This window comes from Marmota monax, unplaced genomic scaffold, assembly GCF_021218885.2.
Source record: "Marmota monax isolate L192 unplaced genomic scaffold, Marmota_monax_Labrador192_F-V1.1 WCK01_AAM20220418_F8-fsc00163, whole genome shotgun sequence".
NCBI classification, from domain to species: Eukaryota; Metazoa; Chordata; class Mammalia; order Rodentia; family Sciuridae; genus Marmota; species Marmota monax.
The window spans coordinates 1,975,326-1,998,535 of record NW_026693660.1 but is presented as its reverse complement, the minus strand read 5'-3'; the positions used below and the strand labels follow the sequence as shown (position 1 = coordinate 1,998,535).

General features: G+C 36.1%; 1 protein-coding gene across 10 annotated transcripts in view; it reads right to left on the bottom strand.

Annotated features, from left to right (window-relative positions):
• Wnk1 (WNK lysine deficient protein kinase 1) overlaps positions 1-23,210 on the bottom strand; it is a 134,615-nt gene that overhangs the window by 21,476 nt on the left and 89,929 nt on the right. For 2 of the 10 annotated variants that reach the window (XM_046459878.2, XM_046459885.2), the window contains 14 exons: positions 22,027-22,354; positions 21,088-21,275; positions 12,708-12,791; positions 10,357-10,503; positions 8,418-8,876; positions 7,395-7,676; positions 6,609-6,706; positions 6,337-6,499; positions 5,717-5,833; positions 4,794-4,967; positions 4,528-4,585; positions 4,271-4,393; positions 2,307-3,748; positions 496-579 (listed from right to left, as the gene is read on the bottom strand). In XM_046459878.2, coding sequence (XP_046315834.1) covers positions 496-579; positions 2,307-3,748; positions 4,271-4,393; positions 4,528-4,585; positions 4,794-4,967; positions 5,717-5,833; positions 6,337-6,499; positions 6,609-6,706; positions 7,395-7,676; positions 8,418-8,876; positions 10,357-10,503; positions 12,708-12,791; positions 21,088-21,275; positions 22,027-22,354 — 3,747 coding nt within the window. Of the gene's footprint in view, positions 1-495; positions 580-2,306; positions 3,749-4,270; positions 4,394-4,527; positions 4,586-4,793; positions 4,968-5,716; positions 5,834-6,336; positions 6,500-6,608; positions 6,707-7,201; positions 7,256-7,394; positions 7,677-8,417; positions 8,877-10,356; positions 10,504-12,707; positions 12,792-14,918; positions 16,158-21,087; positions 21,276-22,026; positions 22,355-23,210 lie in introns of all 10 variants that reach the window. The other 8 variants (XM_046459886.2, XM_046459879.2, XM_046459880.2 and 5 more) reach the window with 8 other exon arrangements.

Genomic DNA, 23,210 nt, shown 5'->3' with positions numbered 1-23,210 from the left:
TATGTCCATCTACAACTAAAAATATTTAAAAAAAAACTGTGAATTAAAAAAAGAGTAATGTTTTCTGGCAAAACGTCAAACCTTGATATTTTCTTCCCACATGAAATATAAAAAAATATTAAATGTTTTCTAGGTGACTTGAAGCAAAATTCTAAACAAAATAATAATGAAGCTTAAGTGGGGCCTGGATCATTAGCTACATGGTTTTTATGTTTTTAAATATTTTCTCAGTTGTAGATGGATACAATACCTTTATTTTATTTATTCTTATGTGGTGCTGAGTATCGAACCCAGTGCCTCACACATGATAGGCACGTGCTCCACTACTGAGCTATAACCCCTGTGCAGCTACATGGTTTTTAAAAGAAAGGTGTTACTAAGTCAAAGCCAAGAAGGAACCAGAAGCCAAGGTCATGCAATGGTGAATTATTTAAACAAGCTTTGCGAAGAAGAAAAGTAGGAGCATAGAAAGAAATCTGCCAAATCTTGGGGCACCTGAGTTAGTGAAGGTCCAGGAAAAGGTGGCAGCTGCTCGCTAGGCATAGTACCAGCTGGAAGTTCAGTACCCACTGGCAGCACCTAAGACAATGAATGGAAATTCAAGTCCATGAGACACTAATAGTAAAGACTGCATGCTAAAGAGCAAACCAATTAATTTTAATACAGAAGCATAAAATAAAATGTATCTAGTTATCACCAAGGGTACACTCTTAATATCTGTCTTACATAAAGGACAATATAACAAAATAATAGAATTATAAGTGTTATTTTGAAATACCCTTGAAATGAAGTAAAATATAATAAAAGGTTGTTCCTTAGGGTAAATAAAGAGGACAAAGTCTATAGGTACATAAGAGACACAGACTCTTTGAGCTACTCATTTGATATAGAAAAACAAGACATTTGCTAAGAAAAACAAGACTTTTCTGAGAAAAAGGAAAATAAAAGCAAACAACTCAGAGGTTGACTTAAATAAAACCTAGAGGGAAGTCTGATAAGAAAAGGCATCAAAAATCTAATACTATCAAGTAATTTGTTTTATCTGATTAAAGACTCTGAACTGACAGTTCCTTACATATGATGGATGGTTTGACATGAATTTTTTTTTTGACTAACAATAGTACAAAAATTATATGCCTTTAGTAGAAACCGTACATTGAAATTTTTTTCTTTATCTTTTTGGTATTGACCATTGAACCCAGGGGTGCTTTACCACTGAGCTTCATCCCCAGAGCCATTTTCATTTTGAGACAAGGCCTTGCTAAATTACCCAGGCTGGCCTTGAACTTGTGATCCTCCTGTCTCAGCAGCCTGAGTTGCTGGGATTTCAGGTGCATGCCACTGCACCTGGAATTTTTTTTTTTTTTTTGCGGGGGGGATAGGGTCTCATTATGCTGACTAGTAGGCTGATCTTCAACCCTTGGGATCAAGTGATCCTCCCACTTTGGTTTCCTGAGTAGCTGGGACAACAGGCATTTGCCACCATGTGAATTTTGATCTATTCCCAGGCTACCAAAATAGGGGACGATACTCTCTTATGATGCTAAGCAGCAGTAGTGAGACACAGCTCTTTTAATCATGACATCACAAGGGTAAACAACCAATATTTTACAGTGTTTGTGTTCTAAGCTACAGTGTTTAGGTAGGTATATTAAATGCATTTTTGACTTTATATTTTCAATTTTAGGATGGGTTTATGGGTATGTAACCCTATTTTAAGTTTAGAAATATCTGTATTACCCCACTGCAAAGAGTTTCACAGCAATAGCAACGCAGAAAGATAGCTGAAGTATAGAATACAGTAGCCACAATATAGCCTTGTTATTTTTGAAAAAGATCAGCAATACTGAAGATGGGAAAATGAGAGGAAATCTGCCACAGAAGAATTAAAAAATACAGTTTAGTTATTTTATTCCTAGGATTAGACTAATTCCTCTTTTATCACTTTCAGTTTTTATGAACCTCAAATTGTATTTACATGGAAAGCAGAAAATTTCCTTTATTCTCAATTGAAACAAAGTGGCAAACTACTATTACTATGCATATTTTTTTGATAGATGCCTTTATTTCCCCTTTGGGAAATAGGAGAAATGTCTACATTTTACCTGATAATAATATACGTTTCAAAAAAGGGAAAAATCTTTGTGTTCATGTCCTAAAGTTGCTGTTAATTTGTTTAAGACTGAACGACCACTACATTTATAATCTTCAAGGCTTTGTAACTACATTATTAATTTGCAAGGCCAAGTTGAAAAATGCACGAATGTGATCTTATTTATCTAATAATAGTTTAACAAGAACCTTACCGGAGCCTTAATTAAAGGTGGCTTTGAGGGAGCAGTTCCAGGTTTCATTCCTGATGCAGTGCTCACTGGGGCTGAAACATAGCTGCCTGGGGTAGAAACTTGCCCAGGTGTGGCCACTGACATGACTGACAAACCAGCTGTTCCTAATGGCAAATTTGTTGGTGGTAAGCAAGTACTCGTAGTGGAAGTCATGAGTTTGCTTGGTGCAACAGCAGTGGTTGGGATGCCTGGTGTGATTGTGGTCTCTACTACTAGTGACGTCTCTAGTGAGACAGAGGCATGCTGAGCTCCAGAAGAGCTGTGTTCACTAAAGAGAGACCGCAGCTTTTCCTCCAGAGTCTTTATGTCATCAATTCCAGGAGCTTTGGGTTGGGTATCAGCATCTACTTCTGGACAGTGAGTGTGGGGTTGGTTAGGAAGCAAAGCTGGTTGAGGCTGACTATGAATGAGAGTCTGCTGTACAGCAGGCACATTGGCAACAGGTTGTACCAAGGGTGGGATACTGGGTACCTGGGGTAACAAAGGTGTAGAAGTAGGTCCTGCTGCTTGGGGAAAGACAGGAGTAGAAGCTACCACTGATGGGATGACTAAAGGATGCACTCCACCAGGCTGAGAAACAGAACTAGCCACTCCTACTCCAGGAGAGGAAGAGGAAGATGGTGCAGAGAGAGACAAAGCTAATCCAGTTGTACTGCTATAAGATGTTTTGTCCAGTGAGTGTGCACTAACCACCACTGTTTCAGCTAGAGTAGGGGCAGAGGTGCTGCTACTAAGCTGAAGGGATGGCTGTGAAGCTATGGTTGGGAATGGAGTGGAGGCAGAAACTGATGTTACTGTGGCTACCCCAGTAGTGCTTGCTGTATGCTGAGATAACACAGCTGGAGGCTTAGCACCTGGGGCAGCAGTACTGCCCACTGCAGAGGTTGAAGCTGTTGAAACTGTCATAGAAGGAAAAGCGCCTGTACTAGAAACAATGCTCCCAGATGTGGGGGCCTGTACTGGCTGGGATGTTGTGGACATTGAGACAACTGCAGGTATTGTGACACTTGAACCCACACTGGCAAGTACTGGTGACTCAGACACAGGTGGTACAGGAAGACAACTTGACATAACCACTCCTGTGCTGGTGGCAACTCCAGCAATCCCTTTTTCAGTGGGTACTGTAACCTCAGTCTGAATTACTGATGTGGAAATGTCATTAAGAGAGCCGCTTGATACAGGAACTGATACTGAAGGTGTGGCTGCTGCTGTGGTTGGGCCTCCGGCAATGCTACCCAAGAAAGGAGGAAATGTTGGTCCTGTGTGACTAAAGTTTGGAGGTGCTGTGTTGGGTCCTTCAGTCATTTGGGCATGTCTAAGTTCAGAAAAGGCCTGCTGGAGACTAAGGGATGAAGCAGAGTGAGACAAATTCATTCCAGGGCCCTGAGGTATAGAGGGAGCAACTGCAAAGGAAAACAAAAATACAGGTTATATTTATAGTCCTTTATATAAAAGGAAGGATTTAAACATTGTTCTAACAACCTATTTTTTGATCACCAACAATGCCATGTTATCAAAAAGGTTTAATATTTCTCCCAAGAAAATGACAAGTTCTAATACTGCAAAATTGACTAGCAGTTTGTTCAAATAGTCAGCTTATGTGAGTGAATATCTATTTCCAGAAAAGAAACATGGAGTACTCTGAAAACATACATAATTTCTAAAAACAACAAAAAAGAAACAAACACAATACAGAATTATACATAGGCTGCATCTAATATGGCTATCCTTTCTGGCTTTTTCTTTAATCCTATTATTTAAATAGTTCCCTACTCCTTATGTTTATCTGCTGTTTAAAACCTCTATTTTCTACTTGTTTTTATTATCTGTGTCATCATGAGCTACTGCTTGATGACCAAGCTTCCACCGTAGCAGAGATGCTATAGGATTTATGTTATTTAATATGTGGCAGAATCAATCCTCACCTGTGTCTGATATTTCACTGGTGAAAACTTTGGATTCTCGTAATCTACTTTCTGGCACAGGACTCACTATAAACCGTCTTCCAGCAGAATGAACAACTTGAGTTAAAGAACTGGTAGGAACACCTGAAAAAAAACAAACCACGTAATTGCATTTTTTGTTATATAACTCAACCGCATGAAACTTTAGTATTTCATTATTGGCACATACAACTTCTTAAGTTAAAGGCAGAAAACAAATGAGGAAAGAAGAAATTTACCGATTTGCTGTGGCATGGAAGATGTGGGAACTGGTTGTTTGAATTCTCCTTCCAATTTCTTAAAAAAACAAAACCAAACAAACTAAAAGTAAGTCCATTCTCAAATGTACTCTCAATTAGACAAAGCAAATCACCATGTGAAATGAACATGAATGCTTATTCTCAGTCACAATGTGATATCAGAAGGCATTATTTTGCATGGCGAATTTAGTACTACAGATGTATTTTATATAAGCAAAGCTTCACTATGTGATTGGTGAACCTACCTGAGAACCTGAAAAACCATAGTCATCCTTTCCCTGCAGACTTTCCATTCCCTGGTCACCCTCCGGTTCCACACTGACATCCTCACTAAGCATTTCATCAGCTTTTTCAATAATTTCCCGCACTTGATCCACAAATGACTCTCTCTCTATTGCTAGAATAAAGTCATTGTTTACCTGTAAAACAAATGATGTCCTTCTGATCAATATAACATTTCTGAAGCTTTAGGTCATTCAATTACCACAAGATTTTTATCCCATCTGCATATATAGTGTATTATTTATTTGGTATTTAAGTTAGCCCTTCCATCCTTTTTTCTTTTTGTGCTGCTAATGATCAAACCCAGTGATTCACATGTGCTGGGCAAGCGCTCTACCACTGAGCCAGTCCTCTTTTTTTTGGTCCCAGGGATTGAACCCAACTTAACCACATCCCCAGCCCTTTTTATTTCTATTTTTTAAAATTCTGAGACAGGGTCTTGCTAAGTTGCTGGGACTGGCTTTGAACTTGTGATCCTCCTGCCCCAGCTTCCTGAGTTGCTGGAATTATAGGCATGAGCCACCACATCAGGCTCCAGTCCCCTTTTTAATTTGTAGTTTTCTGCTACTTTACATTTCATTTCATTTTATTTTATGGTAGCATCTCACTAAATTGCCCAGGCTGGTCTCAACCTTGCAATTCTCCTGCCTTGGCCACAGTGCCTGGCAGCTCTTTCCTATTTAAGAACTTCAATACTTAATACTGAAATATGAATAATTACAGATTCTACACAAAAATATCACAATCACAGGTTAGGTGTGCTGGTTATATTCCAATGAAATACTGAATATAAAACATGAATTACAAATATTGGATAGTTGCCTAGGGTAATGGATATTTAGATGAAGTAATAGGGGAAAATTTGTAACTCCATATGCAGACATACCATAATTGTTGCTATCTCCTCGGGGTTGTCACCATCTAGGTCAAATTTGAATGTAACCATTTTCCGATTATGAGTCTCTAATTGACATTCTACTACCCGGTCTCCTTTGTTTGAAACCTGAAAAGAAAAGATACTTCATTTCTGAAGACTATACTTGGCTTTTTTACTGACACTGAGAAAAAGTCATTCAGACTAATGCTCATATTTATGTCTGAGGAAGCATGGTATTAATATTGTAACTTGAAGCACCAATACTTGAACTGGTAGAATACCTATAAGATGATGTCAGTCTTTGAGCTACTTGTTTATCTTCCACTACTGAGTCTGAAAGGAACATAAAGTCTTTTTCACTCTATTCTTTTCCCTAAGCCTTAAGAATTATTTCAATGATATTAGTTGCTGTCTCTATTACAGATTATTTATAAACTATACTTTCTGAAAAATGTGATAGTCAAAAAGAATTGTATGAATTAAATGAAAAAAAAAGGGCTATATAAATTATATATGGTGCAAAGATAAGGTATCTTTATTTTATGAAATGAATGGTTCTGATTTCAAAAACTATTCTCCGTGCTAAATTCCTTTAACAATATCAAAGCCACAAAGTCATTGATACCTACATTTAAAATTCTCAATTTTGGGCGTGAAGTCTTTTCATGACGAGAGCGACTTCTTACAGATTTTCGATAATGCCGTTTTGCTGTTCTCCCTTCATGCCTTCCACTGGATGATGGGGCATTCTCATTGCCATCACTCATACCTGAAGCAACATCTGAGTGCGCGCTTTGAAAAAGAAAAAGTTCCATTTTCAATATGAGATTTCAGGGTTTGATATTTTGATGTTTTATACTATCCTATCTACAAGTCAAAAGAGAATTATGATTTTACCTACCTGTCTATAGAGGACACCAAAGTGACAGGTTGGGTTGGTTGTGACTGTGCTACTGGAACTGGCTCTGGAGGAGCAACCTGAGAGACTCCCTGAGTACTCTGTGAATGGAAAGGATAATTCAAATCTTGGTGATAACATATTTATCATGATAAATGATCGCGATAAGATCCCTTTATTTCCTCTTATCCCTCCCCTATATCCTAGAAGCAGTAAATTTACTAGGAGTTCTTAATATTCAGCATCTACAGATAGTGATCTTAAAATTCCAAAGGAAGTTTCTAAAGCTAGTCTCTCATAAAGACTGCATGGTGTGAAGTCAGCCAACCTATTTGCTAGGCAATGTGAAACTACAACTTGCCATGCAGCCAGCATCTTACCAAAAGTATGCAATAGGGCAGGCAGAGCAAAGTGCAAAGATAAACTCAGACCTTTTTTTCCTAGTAGGGCAAAAATGATTGCTGAGAGCACAGTAGGATAAGATATTCTTATGACTGCCAATGGTATGAGTTTGTGAAAGGACAAGAATAATGGCTAAAGTACTAGCTAGAGAAGTGAAGTACTAATAGGGTTAATCTTCTCCAAGGCACACTCACTTCCCAACAGAACAGCCAGTGGCAACAAGGCCCCCACATTGGCATTTCATTCTGCTGTAAGAAAAAGTCATTCAGAAGTTAGTTTGACATGGTCTCCAAATGAGTTCTTAACCAGGGAAGCCTGTTTCTCCTTTGTCATTTTTATCCCATAGTATATATGTTTTATATATAAACATGCAATAATTCCATTTACCTCCAGAACTGCTTGCTGGGAGGATGTAGTGGGGGATTGTTGTGCTAAACTCACTGCTGGCTGGGACACTTGAACCTGTCCTCCTATACTGCCCACAGGAACCAAAATATTTGATTCCACATAAGGCTGCACCACTGTAGAAAAATAACCTGATGTAGCCAATGCTTCTGTAGGCAAGGGAGGGGATAGGACTGTAGAATGGATGCAAACAGAAGCCACGTTGGAAGAGGGAGTAATATTTGAATCTCCTGGGTATTGTGGTGGCAGTCGAGGTGGGAAGCCCTGTGATAGAAATGAGGAAGGTGAGTTAGTGCAGGTTGGGGCATCAAATTAGCAAATCAGCAAAACATGCAAAAAAAAAAAAAAAAAGGGGGGGGGATGGGGTGGGGTAGCAGGAAGCATACAGCAAAGAAGAGTAGCCCGTTCTCTTACTAACAATCTAAACATCATTCTTGAAATGAAATAGTATACTGGTTCCATTTTGGGAGCCAGCATTCTACATATCATATTTTAAATTGCTGGTTTTCCCCTGTTGGAGATTATTTAAATAGGAATTATAATAAACTTAATTCCTTCTAGAAATATATCTACTTTTTAGCAAATCTTACATGGAAGAATGCAAACTCCTCCTAGTATTAGCCATTCCAGTCATATATGGAATGTTCATCTTCTAAATCTAAACTCTGAAGTTTTTTTGTTGATACCATATTGCCAACTCTTATTCCATCTATATATACATATACATATATATACATACACATACAGCCTGGTGTGCTTACACTGAATATTTAACCATTTTTCTTCCAGGTTGTGTCTTAAAAAAAAAAAAAAAAGGGTAAGGAGGTCATCAAACATCATCACTCTACTTTTTCTTGGAATTTTACCCTTTTAGCTTCTCTAGTTAAGATCAGCAACCTTTGTAACTGTTCTTCTGATACTCAACTACTACATTTTTAGGTTTTTGATTGTCTTATTAAAATCAAACCCTCCAATGCTCTCCTCTTTTGCTAGCTAACACAGTACCTGGTATAGAACATCTCCAGAGGGAAGCGAAACCTCAGCAGCTTGTCCAAGGTTAGCTGGTATCCCCATGGACTGAACTGCTGGTTGTAGAAGCTGTGGGTGAACCTGACTTGGCAGCTGAGTCACAGGCTGCAGAAGGGTTGGAAGCTGACTAGGAATCACAGTTGATCCCCCTGGGATCGCAGCTGCTGTAGCAGATGAAGCCAAGGTGAGCAGAGGCTGATTAACGCCAGCTGCCATTGTAATGGGAAGGGATGAGAAACCTGTCTGAGCTGTAGATACATGAGGAGTTGATAGGGGAATTTGAGAGACAGGGTACTGTGGGAGTAAAGAAGTGGGGAGTGGCTGTCCCATAGGAAGGAAATGAGCACCAGAGTGGACTGGAACAACTGAGGATTGTGATGCAACTGGGATCTGAGATTCGCCTTGGATAGTTGATACTGGCTGGGAAACTGGAAGCTGAGAAAGTAAAGAAAAACAAAACAGACAAGACTTTTTTTTTTTTTTTAAGCAAGGCTGCTGAAAGCAAGATTTGTGTATTAGCCAAAAAGAGGGAAGCAAACAAACAAAACCCTGCATACATTAGTTTAAGTTAATATGCCACATTACAACAGGGAAAAAAGAATAGCAGGGATACAAAAAGGATAATAAACTGGTTACTGTTCCACATTTTCACTATAGAAAAATTTGGTAATGTTTCATCACTGACTATAAAAAATAAACCTTTCCATAGGCAAGGGTTTTGTTGTTTGTTTTTAATAGGTTTATTGGCAGATATTTTGCATACCATAATCCATTGGCATGTTTTCTGCCCCTAAATCTAGAATTGCTATTGAAGTAGCTAATGAAGTTTGAAACAAGTTTCTTCCCAGTGATTCAGACTGTATCCATATTATTTCTACAAAAGTCTGGCAGCTCTATAAAAATAGGTATAATTAATATATTTCACTGATTCTAGGACAAAATAACCCTTCTCTACTACCTGGTCATTTTAACATTTGAAAAATTTGGATATATCTTATAGCTGTTGATGTGTTGATGGTATGTACTCAGTGATTCATAAAATAATGGTGCATTTTATATAGATAGTATCTCGGATATGATGAAATATGACAGTAACAATACACTGTGCACATATAAGCAAAAGGGTACAAACAAAACCGTATCTATGATACAGGTGAAGAAAGGCCATTCAGAAGAGCATACCTTCTACAAGGTACTTTTCAAATGATTAGAAGGACATCTTAGAAAAAAAAAATGCATCATTTCATGTAAGGAGCTTTTATAACTTATTGTCAAAAGGCAATAAGGGAGAACATTTTTTACAAATCCACCTGAAAACAAAGCATAATTGCAAATACCAGATATACCTAGAATACCAGATATATCTGAATATTAGATATAGCTGACATATTTCTAGAGAATGGCACAGGTTCAGTTACCAGCATTTTTATTTAACCCATTAGGATTGTGTATGTGTGTGTGTGTATGTATATGTGTGTGTGTGTTAATGGGGACTGAATCCAGGGCCTTGCACATGTGAGGCAAACATTCCACCAATAAGCTAAATCCCCAGTGCTTTTTTTTTAAAAAAAATTTTATTTTGAGACAGTATCCTATCTGGCCTTGAACTTTGATCCTCCTGCCTCAGCCTCCTGAATAGCTGGGATTACAGGCATTCACTACCACACCAGCTACCCTTTAGGTTTTAACACTGGTAACTCTATACTGATAAACCTGTCACTGCTGTCTGTATATATATATATATCCATTTATGATGCATATGTGCAAAGAGAGCAAATTTTTACTCCATTATTGCACTGAGATTAACCAACTTCAATGGATATTTCACTATTATAAAGGATGGAAGTCTACCTATTTGAAAGGACAAGTTACATGTAGATCCTCTTTAGCATCTTTTCAGAAATTGAGAGTTTACCTGTTTTCCAGCTGACACTTGAGGCAAGACCTGTGGAGCTTGAGGTTGACTCACTGGCTGTGCAGTAGTGGCCTCAGTGGAGGCTGTTGTTTGTGGAAGTGAATACTGTACTGTCTGTTGAGGAGGGGCTGTCTGTTGTATTCCCTGCTGTTAGGAATAAAATATGATGATTCAGTTCTTTTTAGGGGGGAGGGAGGTTGGGGTCTTACTTTGTTGTCTGGGCCAGTCTGAAACTCCTGAAGTCATGTGCTCCCCCCATCTCAATCTCCCATGAGCTGGTAATGCAGTAGTGCACCACTGTGTCCAACTAATGATTCAATTTTATTTCAAATCATTGGAACATATCATGTTTCTAAGAGGTATATTAACTAAAGCCCTCAGTATCTGTTAATAATAATTTTAGTAATTAAAACATAATAACCAAATTCATCAATTTCTCTTACATGTTTTTCTTCTGATATTCTTTCTGATAGTATCATTAGGAAAAATTAACCAATATTCCAAACTTCAGAAACCATTGGTTGTTTACCCTACACCTCCCACACTCCAACAGTAGGTCTTTACAAAGATGTTTAGACACTATATCCAAATAGCTCTTTATCCCACCCCACATTTGCACCCCTTTTCTTTTGATATCAGCTCTCACTTAGGCTCCTTCAGTGGACTCATCTAGTCTCCTACTTTAATCTCTTTTAGTCTATTTTATGGATTATATAATCTGATTACGGTTGCAAAACAGTGAGAAAAGCATAGAGTTTTGAATGAGACAGTTTCAAATTTTAGTTTTACCATTTACTAGATATAATACCTCAAACTACTCATTTATTATAAATATGAAGTTTCCTTTTCTTGAAAACAATGCTATACCTCAATGTGGGGCAAAGGGAAATGACATCTGGGAATTAACCATATGCAAGGCCTGTACATGTAATTTTAGCCCAATACTAAATTTTATAATAAATCAAGCAAACAAAACAGAACTTAGCTCTAAAACTAGTGCCCCCCTTTGCCTAACAAAAATCTGAACTTTGCTGGTGGCACACACCTATGATCCAAGTAACTTGGGAGGCTGGGGAAATGGGATCATAAGTTCAAGTCCAGCCTGGGCGACACAGAAGACTCTGTATCAAAATAAACAATAAAAAGGACTGGGGATGTAGGATGTAGCGCAATGATAAAGCATTCAGAAGAGCTAAATCTGAGAACAAAAAATCTGAACTGTGTAACTTCCAAGGCTTTGTAGTAATAGTAAACATAACAAATTTAATTTTTTCTTTTAATATACAAATCCATACTGTTTATAAACAATAATCTGTTAATAATGAACATTTTGGTTGTTTCGATTTTTTATTTTTTGCTACTTGAAAATAATGTTGCAAACAACAGTTCTTTATTTGTCCTCATATATCCATACAAATAAATGGTTATTGCTCATAAGATAAAATATTAATTTGTGTATTTATTATGTATATGGCTACCTTACTGGTTTCTTGGATTTTGTTAGGTGATAATCTACAGTAGTTTTTTTTGTTCGTATTTTTATTCCTTGTTCCTTTTTAAAAAAATTTATTTATTTATTTTACAGTAGAATGCATTTTGACATTTAGTATATTCCTTACTTCTTTGAAATTACCAAATTATCACTAAACTACTGAAATAACAGCGGTAGCAGTCATGTTTGCTTTATTCCTCTCTATTTATTGGTACTAAAGATTGAACCCAGTAATGCTTATCACTGACCTATATATCCCCAGTCCTTTTTATTTTTTATTTTGGGACAGTGTCTTGCTTACTTGCTGAGGGTCTTGCTAAGTTGCCAAGACTGACCTCAAACTTGTGATCCTTCTACCTCAGCCTCCGGAGTCACTGGGATTCTAGGCATGAAACACCATGCTCTGCTGCTTTACTTCTATTATCCTTGTAGTGTATTCTTACTTTAACATTAAGAACAACCAGGAACAAATGGCTGTTAAATTATATAAAGCACCACATAAAAATAAATAACTAAAATAAAGATATTGTGTCTCCCTATAACTTAAAAAAAAAAAAAAAAAAGAAATGCTATGACTTTTTAATTTCCCTTTCAAAAACTTAGCAACTTGGGGCTGGAGTTTTGGCTCAGTGGTAGAGCACTTGCCTGGCATGTATGAGGCCTGGGTTTGATCCTCAGCACCACATATAAACAAAACAACAAACAACAAACGAACAAATAAGATCCACTGACAAAAAAAAAACAAAAAAAACAAAAAACACCTTAGCAAGTCACTCACATCAAGAATTCAAAACACAAAAGATGTACAACTATTTTGGTTACTACTAATTAATTAAATGTAGCAATACATTGTTCTTACCGGCTGAGGATGTTGGATGGGCTGGGAAGATGGAACCCCTGCTAAACTACTTGAAGATAGTTGGCCCTGGCTCTGACCCTGCGCCTGATGGAAAGAAGTAAATATGATAAATTATAGAAGGCCTAATGCAAGTGTATACAGATCAATCTTTTGCAATAAATTTAAGGTCCTGAGAAGTTTGCTTGATCAAAATGAAACAATACCTTGATTAAGTACGGGAGAGGTCTTTGGACTATCTTATAAGAAGTTTAGAAAAGGATCATATTATAGTTCATTTTTGATCCCATCCCATAGGAACAACATTGATGGTAAAAACCTATCTTGTTTAGGTTTTAATTCTGGCCAACTAGAATATTCAGATTCATAGTAAAATTATTACTAGAAACACACACACACACACACACACACACCAGGAAAAAGTGGTAAAACTATCAGTGTGAAACAATTTTTAATCTGAACATTTAAAGAAAATTAAAATCACTTGATAATTTTAATTAGGTTCTTCTGCTACTTCTTGCAGTGTGTCACAGTAACTTTTATGGAAAAATGTAAAAAAGCTCTTATAATCAGCTGCTAAGACCTATAATAACAGTCATCACCCAGGGAACATGTGGAGTATCTGGAATCATTTCTTGTTAAAACTGGGAGAGATGGCTATAGCCATCTAGTAAGTAGGGATGCTGCTAAATATTCTAAAATGCACAGAAAAACTGCCCTCAAAACAAAGAATTATCCAACCCAGAATGTTAATAGTGGTTCTCAGAAACCCTAACTAGAATGTTCCAATTATAGAGAAGTTAAAATTAAAATAAATGAGAAAGTGAGAAATAAAGACAGGACTATACTCATGGGTAGGTTAAGGAAATGAAAAGGCTACCACTTTTGTCTTTCATTTCAATTTAGAAGAAGTTCTCTGAAGGCTCTAGGAATATATCACATTCTACTGCAATTTACTGTTACAAGCATCATTTCTTTTGCAATATGTTTGTAAATTAATGATTTTACTTTTGAAAATTTACTATGGAAAGAATGGCTAATAATACATTAACATTTATAGTATAGTTTGACAACATGAGTACTGATGGGAATATACAACATGCCCAAGCAGTAAAGATTAAGTTTCTGGATCGTTCTGCTTCTTCCTACTCTAAGAAATTGATATTTCATATACATTTTCAGAGTTATTTATGTCTTTGATGGGGGAAGAATATAGGAATAAAAGAGAAAGAACATATAGTACTTAATGAAAAAGGGGAGTACTTAATAAAAAAGGGGAGTACTTAGGAGATTCAAATGATGCCTTAAATATATAAATGCATAGTCTCCTATGTAGATTTACAAAGCTATATAAATTTGATAATATATCAAAAGAATATATGAAATAGTTACTGACTCTACTTGCTTATTCTATATGCCTGTTGCTTTGTATTTATTTGTATGACAGGATATATGCCCATACAAAAGAATAACTAAATTAATTGAGGGGGGAAAAAAAGGGCCTAAGATGTCTAATCACAAATTTTTGAAAACAACAAAAATACACCCATCACCCACTAGATTCTTAGTTGCTAAAATTTATTTAATTTGCATATATAATACATAATGACTTATTTGATGCCATTTCAAAAAGGCATCTTTTGTTAAGTTGAATTCCTAAAAGGTTTCCTTTTGCTGTCTTTTTAGACTCTCCACACTAGTAGAAAGTCTATGGATTAATTCTTAACCCTACTCTAAAAAATATTTTCACTATATTCCATTTCTTTTTTTCATTTTACAGAAAAGTTACCCCTTTGCATTGTTTTCAAATTGTCTGAAGGAAGAAAGTAATACTTCATACTTTAGTATACCTATATAATCAATGCTGAGTCAACCTTACATTATAGACAACTGAATTTTCACTGTTATTTGGAAAATACCATATATAGGAATAAAAGTCTTTGATTTTGATGAGTGACTAAAATTCTAGTTTTTGGGTTCTCTTTTCCAAAGGTCTGCAAATAGTACAGGCAAATCAGGTAGCTTCCAGTTCATATTTTGTAAATGCAAGGAGTTTATAGCCCTCAAGAGATGGGGAGACTGTATTAGGAAAAGGAAAAACAAAAAACAATATTCTTCATAAATTCATGATTCAGGAAAACGAGGCATAGAAAATTTAAATGTAATGGTACATAACAGGGTACTTTAAAAGAATTGTGGAAGTTTTCCTATAACCTGTGGATGGAGTGAAGATCCTCCTGAAGAAAATGAGGCCGATAAGACCTGCTGAGATGTGGTTCCTTGGGGGAAACAGAAGAAAAGTGGGGATTCTTGTAACACTGTCTGAGGCAGATGGATAAAGGGTAATGAGACGTCAGAGCCAGAAGGTGCAGCTGTTCCCCCTGTAGGGGGAGGTGACTGAAAATCACTGGGATCTGAAGAAGTGATTTGTGAGGAATCACTGGAATACTCTGGGCTTCCTATTGGCCAGTTCTGTCCGATAGGCTCTACCACAGAAACAGTCAATTCTGGGGTATGATAATTACGCTGTTCTTCAGTCACAGGCTGTAGGTAGCCATGTAATCCAACTGACTGAGGAGGCGGTTCTTCCTGATTTGAGTCCACTGCAACCTGTCGATTTCGGTAAGTACGCTGAGGTAAAATTCCACCTCCTTCTCCTGAAGAACAGCTTGATGTTTGAGCATGAAATTCAAATACACAGTTGCTTCTGCTCTCATTGCTATGAGTTAACACAGCGGGTGCAGAATGAGGAACAAAGACAGGGTGAAATTTCAAACGTGTAGCATCTGTACTGATAGGTGCAGAAATACTAGAGAGGGGAGATCCTGGACTCAATCCAGAATCTAATCTTAAATTCTGAAGGTGTCCTACCAGGAAAGCCTGTCCAGATGGAAATTCAAAGACAGAACTTGATGTAGGGACCCCTTGTACTGGCTTCTGTTCAGGTATCTGTTTCATAGGACTTGAGAGTACTGGTGAGTTGTATGAAATGCCCTCATACTGTTCTGCCACCTGGGCCTGGTAATGTACCCCTGCTACATACACTGCTTCCTGAGGAATAAAATAGTGCGCTTCTTCTGGAAGTACTAGTCCAGGTCTATAGTCATTGCAAACTTGAGATGACTCAAACATAGGATGGACCTGTATGTCACACAGATCTCCAGTTACTCTACTGGCTGTAGTGCCCAACATAACTACAGCCTCTGGTGTCCAGTTAGTTGGGCTGCCACCAGGTGGAAGAAGATTTTGGCCAACAGTCCTCAGCAGGGGTTGGAAATGGCGAGTTTGGGATTCCAGGAAGGAGGTGCTCTTACGTCGCTGGGAAATGGCTACTTTCGGTGGACAGGTGGGAGGTGGTGAAAAAGAAACTGGACGTTCATGAATAGTTGGGAAAAATATCTGTGATTCTGGGTATGTTGGGGTACCCCCACACGGATGCGCCATGGACTGAGGCTGTATCAACATGAATAAGACAAGTAATTCATACATTCATATGTGAAATTACATCAGACATGCACAACTGGATAGTTCTGTGTAACCCTATGAAATGGTTACATCAAACATAATAAATAATACTGCTTTCAGAAACTATGTGCATAGTAAAAACCCATTAAATACATCCAGGGTCAAAGAAATCAACCTGTGGGACTCTTTGCATCAGATAAGAGCTGCTTTACCACAACTCTGCTCTCTCAAAGCGAAAAGAACAAATTAAACTTTCTAAGTGATTATTCTACTTTATTCATAGTATGTTCATTCTTAAAGACTTAAAAACTGTGTCAATGGAAACAGTTAAACAGTAAGTGCTAAAAGGCACTATTTTTATAGATATAAGAAGTATGCTTCAATTTAATCTATTGCATTAAAGTATTTCTATAGTCTATATTCTTATACTGTGCTATCTTAGAGGGTTCAATGCTACTTTTCATCAACTAACATACTTTTTTAACTATAAATCATAGAAAGATTTTTGGTGGATAATAAAATATGAACCCAATGACAGTAATGTCTTTCTCTTATCTGTCCCAATACAGTTAGCAATTCTGATACATGACCAATGTTACAGATGCAAAAAAAATCATCAAAATTTCCACTTTTCTCATGATTGATAAGAGCTGAATACGGTGCATTTTTTTATTTCGATGGCTAGTATTCAAGGTGAAATGGAAAATATAATTGATAGCCAAACTTGATTTAAAGCATTTTTTGTTCCCAGAAGCAGTTCTGTATTTAAAACTCTAAATTTAGAATCCTAACTTTCCCTAATAATACATACTAGTATGTAATAATACATACTAGAGTAATTCACTATCATAGATTCCTTTTATAAAAGAGCAACCTCATTCTTTCAATAGAGAAGACCCCATTTGCAAAGAAGCACAACTGTTCATAATAGCTGAGAGGATTTTTATTTTGAATCAGAATGTTCATTTTCTTGATGTTTATTAAGGTGTCCAAAGTCATAAAATTTGTTAACTTATGCATTCTCCAAAGTAAAAATCTGAAGATTCTCAGGTTACTAGTTCAGAATGTTAACTACATTCTCTGGAAAAGCAGCAGCAAGGTCCCACAGCAATTAAAATAATTTAAAAAGACAGATCTTGTAGAGACACTAGTGAAGCCAAAGAAAGGCATGTATACTACATATGTAATTTAACATTCAATGGTGTCAAGGTCCCACCCTAATCACCCTAAATAAGTACTCCCCTGAGGGAACAATTTTTAATCCTAGTTTACTGACATATCATTTCACTAATTTTTTACTCAGATTTCTTTTAACACATTAAAACCAAACACTTTTCTCCTCAATTATTCTTCACTGGGTTTGGTTAAAAAAAAAAAAAAAAAAAAAAAGACTTGTCCAGTTTCATTAGTAAGCAACTCTTAAGAATAAAATGAGAGAGCTGTGGTAGCTCAAGTGGTAGAGCACTTGCCTAGCATGTGTGAGGCACTAGGTTCAATCCTCAGCACCACATATAAATAAAATAAAGGTACTATGTCCACCTAAAACTAAAAAAAAATTTAAAAAAAGAAAGAAAGAATAAAGTGAGGAGAAAATGCAATTGGGTAACATTTAACAATTTACTTTTGTTTAAGTCAACAATTTAAAGTTAAATAACAAACATACCCTTTGTTATGATAAGAAAATGAAAATCTTTTATGTAAATGGGGGAGAAGAAAATACAATAAAAGCTAAATTTTATTGAGCATATATTGATATGTGCCAAGGATATTATTAGCCTTCTGTCTCATAGCTTCCTTGCTTGTTATTCCCCCTTAAAGCCTTATTACAAAAATGTTTCTTATGGGGATAACTAATGTCCTAAAATCCTAATACATAACCAAAAGTATAGTTTAGTCCTGTTATTTAATTTTTATTAAAATTTTTGATGCCTGGATGTATTCATTGGTAATAATTTTTCATTTGTCAGAAAGTTTACAGTTACATACAGTACTGACAAAGAGGGAAGGCAGGCTGGAGCGACGATGCTTGCGCTGAGAGGCAGAGTGCATAGGCAGGACACTCTCCAATGCTTTAGAAAGCTTTTCGGCAAAAGTTTCCTCAGGGGCAGTCCGAAGGAGGGAAGGAGAAAGAGGTGCAGACAACACTGGTGGTGGGGTGGAAGGAGCACTGGGAGAGATGCGGGATAAAAAGGGAACAGCAGAAAGATGGGGAACACAAACCGACATGCTACGGCCACGATGAGGCTAAACAGAAAACAAACACACATGAAAAACACAGTACTTTAAAAAGAAAATAACCAAATGTACAGTGATAACAGGCAAACAGTTAACATAAAGGAAATGTTCCATCCTCTCCAATTCCACAAAGTCAATTTTTTTTTTAGTGGAGAGAAAACTCCACAAAGCACACGGGGCAGATGACAACTATTCTCTATTGTGTTGGGTCAAGTACAAGATTTCTTAGAAATAATAATAGTAAGAAATTATTATCCTAAATATTATGAAATAACACCAACTGTTATGAATGTATGAATAAGAAAGATGGACTGAAGGCAGCAGACAGGGAAAACAATATCAGTTTATAATTTCTGCAAACTTAGTAAGATTAGACAAGAATGAATTCTATTAATTTAAAACACGAGATTTGAAAAAGTTGAAGTCTGGATTATTCTGCAGGAGCTGTGGAAACTTAAGAAAAGGATTCTCATTTCTGAAGGCATCAGACTAAAAAAGTTTTTGGCTTACAACATTATATTTATTTTACTTGTATACTTGCCAATCTTTCTCAGCAAAGGTAAAAAGTCATGTAACTAGAAAAAGTATACTTTTCAGGAGGAAATTCACAACTGGATGGACATAGGAACCATTTGAACTTTTACTAAAGTTGTTAATGAAAAAAAAATCTTCAATTTGAATTTCTAAAGAATAATGTAAAAATTCTCTTTGGGTATATCAGAGATTCAACTTAGGTTTACAAAGTTTGAGGCACCTTAACAGAAAAGGTTTAATATAGATAAAAAGCAATAAGTCTAACACCGTAAGGTTGTCTGGAGCAAGTTTGTTAATATTCTTTTAGATATTGTGAACTATATAACTAATTATATTTTCTTTTCCAAAACTGGCTGCTTTAAACCATATTTGTGGCCTACCAGTAGCAAGTATGTAAATATCATGATGATTATTTAGTTTCACTCCTGGTTCCATTTTTTTCCATCCTTATTTCTCTTTTTAATTATTAAAATTTCACTTTTAATTTACGCATTATTATATGCCAGGGTAAATTCTTTCTGGAAAGTGACAGGAAAAAAATTATAAAAATTTCTTAAAATTCCCAAATCCTTAATACATCATCATAATACTTTCATAGACTATTGTCATTCAAAAGCAAGAAGTAGTCTGCTTTTGGAAAAGCGAATAAAAGCATGTTAGTGTCTAAATGCTTAATATCATTACAAATGATTATTGCATTTCCTTGTCTAAAAGAGGCCAATGTTCAGAACTCTGTGATGAGAAAAGCCAAGAGACTGAAGTTTGTTTGTTTTAACTGAATTATGGTTCAGAAAAAAATCAATTAGAGCAAAAGTAGAAAATGATAAGAAATGCTGATAGTTAATATCGGCCAGAACACAGAAATATATCTTCTATGTAGCCTTAAAAGTTCTTCTACCCTAATTATTTTTTTTAAAAATGTTAAAAAATTAGTATATTAGTAGTTTTCTTTGCATTATTGTGGCCATTCATCTTCAGACCTAGCCAGAGGACTGATCAATGGACACTGAAACAAAGAAACATCTTTTATTCCAAGCTGCAGCATAAATGACCAGAGTAAACAGAAGTGTTTTCAAAGAAAGATTTTCAATTAACAAAGAGCAAGAATTTCACAAAGTTCAGATTAAAAGCTTTCTAAGAAGGGGGAAAAATCAGTCTGCTTAAAGATCTTGATAAATAAGTGCTATAAAATGACCAGTCACTCAATTCCTTTTTGAGGGAGATAAATGTATTTTGTTTTCCTCTCTGAAGACTTCACAGAGAGGCAACCAAAGAAATGGGGTATTATCTGATGAGCTATTTTAACATTCTCTACATGAAAAACAAGAGTGGATAATGGTGTGTATATATATACACACACACAAAGCATAAATTATTTTAGAAAATGCCTCTGTAAGTTGATCCTGAAAATAAATCAGTATAAAACAAGATACCAAATAAAGATAAAAGCAAATGAACATTGGGAAAGAAACTTGTGTTCAACACAGACTTTAAAGGCAGGAACACGCATAGCAACTGATAAGTAACTAAACACAAGCGCTAAATTAAATGGTAATATAAATAAAGGATTCCTTTACTCTAGAGTACTCACATGCAACATTCTATAATGATTTGAAATTCTTACCTGTTTTTATATAGTAAGAAATCTTATAGAAAATACTTTGTAGTTATTTTCATAAAGAAGCTTTTGAAAAACTCTCATCACCCACCCCCAAACCATCTGTATGTTTAGCTTATGCTGCTTTGAATAGCTTTAAGTCTTAAATGCTGAGAATATTGCCTTTTATCAAATGGAGACTAAATCTTATACATAGATGCTTCATGCAGGGAGTTTAACTAATTCTTACACATAAATGTATACATCTTACCCTGCTTCATCTACTCCAATTTCCTTTCAAAACAGTCATCCTTCAGTATCTATAGGGGATTGGTTCCAAGACCCACCAGTACAGAGACAAATTGCTTTTTTTAAAAAACATTTTAATAACTAAACCTACCAATTGAAACCCATGAAAATGGAGGGCTGACTAAAGACCATTTATGTTTTCTATTTTAGACAAGTTGCTATTTGGATAGTAAAGACTCAGAATTTAACAGATTCTCTACAGGCTTTCATTATAGTATTACTCTCTCTTATGCATTTACTTACCATACTCGAGGGTGGGTATACTCCATGGGTCTGAGACTGTGCTTGGGCAATGGAAGCTGTATGCCCTGGGACTGTGCCAGTAGAATGTGCCTGTTCATGTTGGGAACCATATGAAACTGTCTGTTGACTGCTCACTCGAGATTCTGTGAAGACGGAAGATCCTTGACCACTGTCAACTGTCCCATCAGCTGAAGGTGAGACATCACCAAAAAATAGACAGAAAGACAAATTATAAAAAGGAGGCTCAAATTTTTCCTATCACATTTTAGTCTCACCATATTACAATGAATTGGCTGTTTCTTTCCAGAAATCGTCACTAAATTAAAAATGAATAGCAGTCATAGTTTTATGTAAACTTCTGAATTCATGAGAGACCCATATGGAAGACAAGTTCTGATGTCTTTTATCTGAAGAGTAAGGGAAAATGGAACATTAACTAAACTTTCAGTCTTATATATGGAGACCTGTGGACTTTCAATCAATGATTACTGATCTCATTAGTTTTCAGTCTATATGCTATTTAACTTTCCTGAAAGCTCTAAACCAGAAGAACACAATTTTAAGTAGCTAAACTTGTTCATTCTTCATTACTTTAATTTAATTTTATTTTTTAAGGAACTGAGATATGGAAATCTAGAAATTGGAACCTCCAAGATAATGAAACTTTTAAAATTATTTTATACCCTAACCAATCTTCTCAATGTCCATCCTACTCCATTAGTCATAGTCATAAAAATAAAAAGAGAAGCTAAATGACAACTATCTTGAAGATAAAAAGTCAGGAGCTGGGAATATAGCTCAGTGGTAGAGCTTGCCTAACATGCATGAGGCCTTGGGTTTGATCTCCAACATGGGAGGGTTTGCTGCTGGGGTGGGGGTGGGGGTAGAGTCAATTAGGAGTATCATTAGCATATCTTGTGTGCTTTCCAAAATACTTACATAATACAGATATACTAGGTTGCTGGTACTGTAGTTGTTGATGTTGATCTGCCTCAGGCTCTTCAGGTTCTACTTGTGTAGATACTGAAGCTGAAGTGGCAGAAGCAGTAGTGCTAGCAGAAGGGACCTGCTTGATTCCTGTCTGAGAAGGAACACTTGATTGTTGTTCAGCCTGCTGTCTAAGACTGCTCTCCTCCTGTTTTCTCTTTTCTTGCTCTTCTCGAACCAACTGCCGCTGCTCTCGTTTTCTCTTAATTAATGACACTCTGTCTTTGATAGCTTTAGCCATGGTCTTATGATCACCTTCACAGACATACCCAGATTCTACCTGCAGGGAAAAAAAGGTGTTAGAGAAAAACAGGCTATCAAAAGAAAACAACCTCAAAATAAAATGAAATATGTGATGTAGAAAAGTGGATAAGAAGGAGAAGGAATTACAGTACTAGTCTTAAACAAACTGTGAAATGACTGATCTGCGGTATACATCCCCCACCATCATGGTACATACTCAAAGAATATGTACCATCTTTGTAGAAATTCACAGGTGGGTGTACTTACAATAATTAAAATAATGAGGAAAATAAATAAGTATGGTATCATTTCCATTCACTACTACCATTTCACATGTAATAATTATTAACCCGTGTTGCTATTACTTCCTTTCACCTGACAACCACTTATACAGATAAAACAAATGTGGCAAATATTTAAAGGTTTTCAAAAGACCAAAAAGCTCTTAAGTATCTCTTTCACACTGACTCCTTTTCTCAGAGGTAACTACTACTGAAAGATGCTAAAAACACTAGTAGAAAAATTTTATTGAGTTTCTTTACATGATAATTGCTGACATTAGGCAAAGCAGCAAGCCTCAATTGGTGAAGGGTTTCTACTTGGAAAAGTAGTCTTTTTGACATACTTCAAATAAGGATACAACCACAGGATACCTATTAACAATTGATCTTGAAAACTATTTTCATAACAAAAAGTGGTTTATAATCCTATGTCTATTTGTAAAGGTTTATCTAATGACTGATCCAATATTTAGAAACATAACTTTCATTCTACCTGAAGGATCTAGTCATTCAACTTTATAGACTTCAGAATATATTCTAGTTCATTCTTTCTTATCCATCTCTAATTTCCTCAAATAAAAACATCTTTTTAAAAAAGGACTATAAAGGTCA